The sequence below is a fragment of the Grammomys surdaster genome, unplaced genomic scaffold (assembly GCF_004785775.1).
Source record: "Grammomys surdaster isolate TR1022 unplaced genomic scaffold, NIH_TR_1.0 150, whole genome shotgun sequence".
Taxonomy (NCBI): domain Eukaryota; kingdom Metazoa; phylum Chordata; class Mammalia; order Rodentia; family Muridae; genus Grammomys; species Grammomys surdaster.
Window position 1 is genome coordinate 12,510,158 of NW_021604608.1, and position 9,751 is coordinate 12,519,908.

Genomic DNA, 9,751 nt, shown 5'->3' on the forward strand with positions numbered 1-9,751 from the left:
CCTGAAGTTTGCAAAATTCTAGTAAGGCGACGAGTGCAATGAGTGCAGTGTGCCACACCGCCAAGCATCGGAATGCACGGCGCAAAGCCTCGCAGTGGAGGTGACATCCCCCTTCCCTTTCCAGTCTGGATCAGGAGAAAGCAGGCATTCAGATAAACCTCTATTCTTCCAAATGTAAAGGGGACATCGCGTTACTGCCACTTCGTCGGCCGCTAAGGCGCTGCGGCGCCAGCCCCCTCCTTCAGACTGCGGCGGTGCGCACTGAGCCTGCGCACCAGGCTTTTCTCGCTGATGCTGCAGATACAGAGCTAAGAGCTCTGGTGGCGGCGGCCGGAGAGTTACGGGGAAGGCCGTTCTCTCCGAGGAGGAGGAGGAGCCACCCCTCCCGGAAAGATGCTGCTTTATGGGACAGGGAAATATTCGCCAGCTCCTGGCACTTACAACTCCCGGCTCGGTCCTCTGCGCTTCCACCCCCGCCCCTCCCGGGAGAGCTTGGAAACCACTGCTGCTCCCCCGCCCCCCAACACACTCCTTTTCGCTGCGCTCTTCCAAACAACCGCGCGCTTCCTTCGCTCCTAGACTGTATTGATATTTGACTTATTTAAATCATTCTACCTCCTCACTCTCGTCTCACAGCGAGTAAAATTGATTCTGTGAGCACTGGATCGGGTGTGTGTGTGTGTGTGTGTGTAAATTTGTCTTTAAAGGGGCCCTTAAATTCCCAGCAACATTTTTCGAGATAGTAAGGACTCTATCCAAATAGCACCTACTTCCTTCGTCTTTCTTAACCTTTCGGTAGAGGGTCTTTCCTTCGACATTGTGAAATAAATGAGAAGTGGGTTTCGGTTCGAAAAAAACACCGGCAGCCCTGGGATCTGACTTGGTAGACTGCGGTGGTCATGACTGAGAACTGGGGAAGCCTCACGGCAGGGAACGGCAGGGAGGATCACGAGGCACAAAGTCAAAAAGGAGAGAAAAGACGTTAAGCATACTCGGAACACAAAGTTGCCATTAAAGTTTATTTCCCTTCTATCCAGATAGGTGACGCTACACTTTGCCAGTTACTAAAAGCTGCAGGCTCCGCTCAGAAAATAACATCCAGGCTTCTAGCATGTGTCTTATTCCCCAGGCGCGTGCACACCCGGTCTATCCCCAGCGAGAGCTGGATGACAGGAATTCCAAGAATTTAAACAAAGCCAGGCATTCTCCCGTCCCCAACCCAGACCTCCAAAGTCTGTATTCCAAAAAAGGATCCTCTCTGGCTCTCTCTGGAGTTTGATGATCTCTCTTTACTACTGCAGCCTGTCGTGGTTTTGCAGAACCCAAGCTTGCCTTTCGGGATCTCAGATGTCCTCCTCAGCCTACCAGTAGCAATTCACTAACCCAGATGCTAAATTGCGAAACGAAGACACGTTGCGGGTGGGAGTCGGGGCGAGTGTGGGGGGCATTGTTTGAGGGTAGACGTGGAATGAAGGTGTACTAACACCCTTACTTCAGCTCCTACCCACGCAACCGGGTTTAGTCAGAAGAAATCTAGCAGCCCTGGGGGGGGGGGAGGGGGAGGGATAATTATCCCCACCCCCACCCAAACTGCCTAAGAAGACTAGACTTTGGCTTATAGGAGCTGAGACTGGGCAGTCCTCAGTCGGTCCCACGAACCGGAGCCTGGCTTCCGTGTGCGCCGCGGCTGGCTGGTCCTTCCTCCCGCCTCCCTTCCCTGGGCCCTCCTCCCTGGTTCTCCGTAACTGTGTAGTTTCGGATACCGCCGCCGCAGTAGCTTCGGGGACAAGTCTGAGTCCGGAGCCCGCCGGCTTTCCTCTGCAACCATCACTTTATGCAAACTTGCGGGTTTCCAGCTAGGGGGGTAACGAGAGTAGGAGCATCCCTGTAGCGAGTCAGTGTCTCGGAACCGCCACAGCCGGAGAGGCGGCGGGAGCGCGCGCACCAGACTCTGCTAGACGCGAAAGCGGACGAGACAACTGCGGAATTCACCCGCCGCGCCAGGGCACTTCCGAGACAACAGCCGACTGGCACTTTTTCTCCCTTTGGCAAACTAGATTTTTTTTAAGCTACTTGGCAGCTCTGTTTGACTCCACCTCCCCCTCCACCCCCGCCTCAGTGCCTTTGGCTTTTCTTTGGAAATCCGGACAGAATTGGGCATCTTTGTTAATTGCCGTTAGGAGTGCCCGGTCGTGAGCTTTCACCGGGCCAATGTCGCGGATGCACGGAGCCAGGCTTGCTCACCTTTAAACTGCAAAGGGATCAAGTTCAGCTCCAGTTCCCCGCATTGAGACTGGAAGAAGCTGAGAGACTGTGCAGGAGAGAGAGTGAGCGAGGGGGAAAGGGGAAAGGAGAGGAGGGAGGAGAGAGAAGAGGAGGGAGGAGAGAAAGAGAAGGAGGGAGGGAGGGGGAGGGATCGAGAGAGAGCGGGTAGAGAGAGAGGCTGCAATCTCCTCCCTGAATCGCGCACAGCGCTGCAGATCCCACAGCTCCAACACGCGGGCCGAATGCAGGTGAGGGAAGGCACGGACTCTGCGGCTGAGAATCCAAACTTGGGCACCGCGCGGTGCGCACGGTTCGGCTCTCGCCCCCGCGGGCGAATGGTTGCTGCGGTTTCAGGCGGCGGCTTCGTGACTAATGACCTTGCGCAGAGTTGTTAAGAAAAAAAGAGAAACCCGAGCTCTCCGGGGTGAGAAGCGACCGACTCTGGGCGTCTCTGAAGATGGCTCGGGCTGCTCTTTGGCGCGCCAGGAGTACCCGGTCGCGGACCGAGCTGTGACGCGAGGCATCTTCGCTGCACCTTGCCCGAAGCGACCTGCCGTGGAATTTTTCATTCAAGATACGTTGAGTGGCTTCCCGGCTGCTTAAGAGGAGTCAGAGTTGAGACTGGCTTGTTGCTCGCCCCAGAGCCTGGAGCAGGAAGCGGCTCACGTTTGTCTGGACCTCCCGAGCCTGAACAGAGCCTGGGTCTAGAGTAAGGGACTGGAACGTGAATTGGACTTAACTCGAGTAGCAGTAAGGACTGCTGTCAGGCGGGGAAGGCTGCAGGTTTGCTCCAGTCCTCTACTAGGCTCCGCCGCCGTCTTGCAGAAGCGGTTCCGGCCCCTTCCCAGGGCTTGGGGACTGGACCTCAGGATCTTCCCGCTGCGGGGATGACTTTGTGGGGGCACCGAGCCCGTGGCGCGCAGTGTCCCGTGAACTGTGAGTACTGCGAGTAAACGGTGGTCGGCGAGCGGGCGATTAGCACCCATTGCATGAATTATGAAACAATAACTTTCGGAAGAAACAGGAGGAGAAAAAAAAAAGCATCTATAACTGCCCCCCTCCCATCGGCCGACTCTACGCGCTACTCTGGCCCCCTCCCTCCCCTCCCTCTCGTTTCTTCCTTTCCCGGAGAGGAGGACCGAGGGGAGGGCAGGCGGCCAGCCCCGGAGGAGGGGGGTGCCGAGGGGGGTTGTGGTTAGAAGGAGCAGTAGCAGCAGCAGCAAGAGAAGATGCTGAGGATGCGAACCACGGGATGGGCGCGCGGCTGGTGCTTGAGCTGTTGTCTCCTTCTGCCGCTCTGCTTCAGCCTGGCCTCGGCCAAGCAGCTGCTCCGGTACCGGCTGGCTGAGGAGGGCCCCGCCGACGTGCGGATCGGCAATGTGGCCTCGGACCTGGGCATCGTGACCGGCTCCGGCGAGGTGACTTTCAGCCTTGAGTCTGGCTCTGAGTATCTGAAGATTGACAACCTCACCGGCGAGCTGAGCACCAGCGAGCGGCGCATCGACCGAGAGAAGCTGCCCCAATGTCAGATGATCTTCGACGAGAACGAATGTTTCCTGGACTTCGAGGTGTCGGTGATAGGGCCCTCGCAGAGCTGGGTGGACCTGTTTGAGGGTCGGGTCATCGTGTTGGACATCAACGATAACACGCCCACCTTCCCGTCGCCGGTGCTCACGCTCACGGTGGAGGAGAACCGGCCTGTAGGCACGCTCTATCTGCTGCCCACGGCCACTGATCGTGACTTTGGTCGCAATGGCATCGAGCGCTACGAGCTGCTCCAGGAGCCCGGGGGTGGCGGCAGCAGCGGCGAGGGAAGGCGCTTGGGGCCGGCGGACAGCGCCCCCTACCCAGGGGGCGGCGGGAACAGCGCGAGCGGCGGCGGCTCCGGAGGCTCTAAGCGGCGGCTGGACGCGCCTGAGGGTGGCGGTGGGACTAGTCCCAGTGGCCGAAGCAGTGTGTTCGAGCTGCAGGTGGCAGACACCCCTGACGGCGAGAAGCAACCGCAGCTGATAGTGAAGGGGGCGCTGGACCGGGAGCAGAGAGATTCCTATGAGCTGACCCTCCGAGTGCGCGATGGGGGCGACCCACCTCGATCCTCGCAGGCCATCTTGCGGGTGCTCATCACCGACGTGAATGACAACAGCCCCCGCTTCGAAAAGAGCGTGTATGAGGCTGACCTGGCTGAGAACAGCGCTCCAGGCACCCCCATCCTACAGTTGCGCGCCACCGATTTGGACGTAGGGGTCAATGGACAGATCGAATATGTATTTGGGGCTGCCACAGAGTCGGTGAGACGGCTACTGCGCCTGGATGAAACGTCGGGCTGGCTCAGTGTCTTACACCGTATCGACCGCGAGGAAGTGAATCAATTGAGATTCACAGTAATGGCCCGTGACCGCGGGCAGCCCCCCAAGACCGATAAGGCCACCGTGGTTCTCAACATCAAAGACGAGAACGATAACGTTCCCTCCATCGAAATCCGCAAGATAGGGCGCATCCCACTTAAGGACGGGGTGGCCAACGTGGCCGAAGACGTCCTAGTGGACACCCCCATCGCCCTGGTACAGGTGTCCGACCGAGACCAAGGCGAGAACGGAGTAGTCACCTGTACCGTAGTGGGAGATGTGCCTTTCCAACTTAAGCCAGCCAGCGACACAGAGGGCGATCAGAACAAGAAAAAGTACTTTCTCCATACATCGGCCCCACTGGACTATGAGACCACCCGAGAGTTCAACGTGGTCATAGTAGCTGTGGACTCTGGCAGCCCCAGCCTCTCCAGCAACAATTCCTTGGTGGTCAAGGTGGGAGACACCAACGACAACCCTCCTGTCTTTGGCCAGTCTGTGGTTGAGGTTTACTTTCCAGAGAACAACATTCCTGGTGAGAGGGTAGCCACGGTGCTGGCGACAGACGCTGACAGCGGGAAGAATGCAGAGATCGCCTACTCGCTGGACTCTTCGGTGATGGGGACTTTTGCCATCGATCCCGATTCTGGGGACATCCTGGTCAATACAGTACTGGACCGGGAGCAGACTGACAGGTATGAGTTTAAAGTTAATGCCAAAGACAAAGGCATTCCTGTGCTGCAAGGCAGCACCACGGTGATTGTACAGGTGGCTGATAAAAATGACAATGACCCTAAGTTTATGCAGGATGTCTTTACCTTTTATGTGAAGGAAAACTTGCAACCCAACAGCCCTGTGGGTATGGTCACCGTGATGGATGCTGACAAGGGACGGAATGCAGAGATGAGCCTGTACATAGAGGAGAACAGTAACATTTTTTCTATTGAAAATGACACAGGGACCATTTACTCCACAATGTCTTTTGACAGGGAACATCAGACTACATACACTTTCAGAGTGAAGGCTGTGGATGGGGGAGATCCTCCCAGGTCGGCCACAGCCACCGTCTCTCTCTTTGTGATGGATGAAAATGACAACGCTCCCACAGTTACCCTTCCCAGAAACATTTCCTACACGTTGCTGCCACCTTCAAGTAATGTCAGGACAGTAGTAGCTACAGTGTTGGCAACAGACAGTGATGATGGCATCAATGCAGACTTGAACTACAGCATTGTGGGAGGGAATCCTTTCAAGCTGTTTGAGATTGATTCCACCAGTGGTGTGGTTTCCTTAGTGGGAAAACTCACCCAGAAACATTATGGCTTGCACAGGCTGGTTGTGCAAGTGAATGACAGCGGCCAGCCCTCCCAGTCCACTACGACTTTGGTGCATGTATTTGTCAATGAAAGTGTTTCCAATTCAACTGTGATTGACTCTCAAATAGTCCGAAGTTTGCATACCCCACTCACCCAGGATATAGCTGGTGACCCAAGCTATGAAATCAGCAAACAGAGACTCAGTATTGTCATTGGGGTGGTGGCTGGCATTATGACAGTGATTCTAATCATTTTAATTGTCATGATGGCAAGATACTGCAGGTCCAAAAATAAAAATGGCTATGAAGCTGGCAAAAAAGACCATGAAGACTTTTTTACACCCCAGCAGCATGACAAATCTAAAAAGCCTAAAAAGGACAAGAAAAACAAAAAATCTAAACAGCCACTCTACAGCAGTATCGTCACTGTCGAAGCTTCTAAACCAAATGGGCAGAGGTATGATAGTGTCAATGAGAAGCTGTCAGACAGCCCAAGCATGGGCCGATACCGATCTGTTAATGGTGGGCCTGGCAGTCCCGACCTGGCAAGGCATTACAAATCCAGTTCCCCATTGCCTACTGTCCAGCTTCATCCCCAGTCACCAACTGCAGGGAAAAAACACCAAGCTGTACAAGATCTACCACCAGCCAACACATTTGTGGGAGCAGGAGACAACATTTCAATTGGATCAGATCACTGCTCTGAGTACAGCTGTCAAACCAGTAACAAGTACAGCAAACAGGTAAGATATATTCCAAATGTGTTTACATATCCCAGAGAGGGCTGATCACTCAGAGACAGAACAGCTGCTATGAGGCTGGGTCTTTCCTTTATAAGGGTCCTTCTAGTTTGAAAACTAGGAGATTAATGTGCATTTATATGCCATTGATGTACCAGAGGCCTTATAGGATAGAAATGTGTTCTTGTTTCATTGTAAACTAGAACATAGGTTTACATGGTGTCTAAGGGAAAGGTAGTGTTTTGTGTTTCTCCTAGCACTTGGCAGCCTTAATTCATGTAAATTTTATGTTTACAGAGTAAATATGTACATAGTATTGGGAGAGTTCTAAGTGAAAAATTTCTAGAGTTATAACTGGTACCCATTCTAATTGGACACTGAAAAGTTTAACTATGTCATGAGTCATGCCGAATTTTACAAGTCAGCAGACACTGATTCATAGAAATGCAGAGCCAAGACAAAAATCTTGAAATCTTGCCATAGTCATTTGATTGGATGAAAATAGTGGCTTGAAAGTACTTAATGATAAGCAAGTGTCATGCATAATTGCATTTTTAATACTTTGTATCTATAACAACATTTATTTATAATGATTAGGCTCCTATGTGGATATGCAATCAGCACCTGAATTCTTCATACTCGATATTCCAAATCTTGTAAACAAAATTAAGTTGTACTTAGTAGAATATATTTGTGGATGTTTTGGGGAATTACTAGAAAAAAGAAAAATTATGTGCATTACTTTTGTGTGTTATCTGACATAGCTGTTTGCTGGTATAATGTGGAAAACAGCTATATATATGCTTGAGGGGAAATTCTGAGTATATCTGATTGATTTTTATAGTTTGCTTGTGTGGTATGTATTATGCAGAAGTTTACTTTTTATGCCCACCAAGTTTGTCACACAGCAAATAAATCCTTTTGGAAAGAGCTGAGATGCTGGCCAGAACACTCCAAAAAATGCATCATGTGTTCTACTACAAAAACTGACCCTAGGAATTATATTTATGACTTGTTAAATGTTGTAATATGGTGTTTTTCTGCCAGATATGTTTTGTAGAATGTGTCATCTGAGGAGAATTGAGGTGAAGGGGAAAGTTGTTATATAGTCTCATTCAATACGTTATGGAGAATAAATACTAATATTTGATAGTTTGCATCATTATTAAATATTAAAATATTTTCTACATGTAGCATTTTATTTTATAGTCTTAATTTTGGATAAGAAGAAGCAGAAGTTATAAACTTTTAAAAACATTCTATTAAAAGCAGTAAAAAGAAATATAGGTTTGAACTACCGTGTATGAAACAGCTTTTGAGAATAGATCTTTGGATGCATGTAAGCTTGAATTATTTATTTATTTGAAACCACTATTTGATAATGTGGCGAGTTTATTTCTGTTGTGTTTTTGCTTTACCTGGAATTGAAAGCAATGTGTTTTGGCCTGGTGTTTAATGTCTTCATCAGTTTTGTAAATAAGAAAGACTCTAATGAAACATACATCCTTTTTTATATCATTCACATACAGCATTATATTTCATATATTTATATACACCTGAGGTCTTGGAATTTCCTTAGACAATGATAACATGAGTGCAACATAAAACACAGATGCTTTATACAGACTATATACATCCCATCACCACACTAATAGTGATTTTGCCCTATGACAGTGACATTTCCATTCTACGTTTCTTAATTTTCTGCTTTTAAATGGGTACATAAAATGGCAAATTTACAAACATTGTATGCAAACATGAGGATTGCGTTTTCACTAAAGCTGCATTTTACTCATTTGGTGGGGCAGCGCTATATTCTACAATTTTAAAAACACTTAATGTCAAGACAACTGGCATGACATTTGAAAAGCAAAGAGACAGGCTCATAAATTAACTAACGCATGGCTTGTCTTTCAATTGAGCAAAGTACATTTACAAAAAAAAAGAAAGAAAGAAAGAAAGAAAAAAAGAAAGCCATGGGGTGAGTAGAAGGAATCACTCAGCTCATCAAAGGTGACTTTGGAAAACTTGCATGCCATTAGGTATTCCAAAGATGTATAAAGTTTTAACCACAAGCAAATAGCTGACCCACGATAAAATAAAGGCAAATGAAACACATTCCCCTTAATGTAATTAATGACAGTAATTGATAGCTTCATCTGCTCAATATTGTTCTCAGGGGACATGAGATCCATTTCAAAGTTACATTCTGCACCATCTGACAGGAATACAGTTCACTTTGTCTAGATTTTTGTTTGGATCATACATAGCTACTTTTCTATTTCTGCTCAAAAGATTTAGTGTTCATAGGACGAAGCTGTGTTTGCTTTCATTAAACTTTGTTTTTTAGCACACAGGATTTTGCTGTTTCCCTCTTTGACAGATGAATTTATCTAAAAGTTGAGACTTCTATTCTTTCAATTTATTGGACTTGAGACTTGTACTGTTAAAATTTCTTAGGAATCCATTTAAAATGTGAAATATCATTTGCTAGAATGCTTTCATTTTATTTATAATTTGTCTGAACTATCTTATGATACTCCTTTATATTGATAAAACGGAAGTGACATTTCTTTCTATCTTTTCTGCATGAGAGTTGTGTTCCTCTTATATGACATTAGGGGCTACATTGTAGTAAGCCAACATCTCCCCAGAAATGAAAGTTTATAAAAAGAACTTAGGCTCTTTTTCTCTTTTCCTTCCTTTTTGGGTTGGTTTCACAGGCTCTAGGGATACTCCAAGCATCTATCAATACTTAGACAAACTCTAGATGTGTGTTAGATAGTGGATACAATTATTTTTCAAATTCACACATTGGAAAACTGAGGGGTAGAACCAAGCTTTTCATAGTTCAAACTTTCGCATTGCAAACAAAAGCCATTGCCATTCAATACCTGATGTTTACTTGAGCACTGTGAAGCTTATCCACTGCTCTTCTGAGGTTGTCTCTCCTGCATTTAGTTCATTAGCTGCTTGGCAAACTTGGTGACTTGCAATCTTGTGATGTAAAGGCACAACTGTTCATCTGATTTATTAAAGAGAGAGAGAGAGAGAGAGAGAGAGAGAGAGAGAGAGAGAGAGAGAGA

General features: G+C 48.5%; 1 protein-coding gene across 4 annotated transcripts in view; it reads left to right on the forward strand.

The window, feature by feature from the left end:
* Positions 1 to 2,478: 2,478 nt before the first annotated feature.
* The window catches only part of Pcdh7 (protocadherin 7), a 400,300-nt gene continuing 393,027 nt past the window's right edge, over positions 2,479 to 9,751 (forward strand). For 3 of the 4 annotated variants that reach the window (XM_028765265.1, XM_028765263.1, XM_028765264.1), the window contains exon 1: positions 2,479 to 6,668. In XM_028765265.1, coding sequence (XP_028621098.1) covers positions 3,495 to 6,668 — 3,174 coding nt within the window. In that variant the 5' untranslated portion in view covers positions 2,479 to 3,494. The remainder of the gene's footprint in view (positions 6,669 to 9,751) is intronic. The other variant, XM_028765266.1, reaches the window with a different exon arrangement.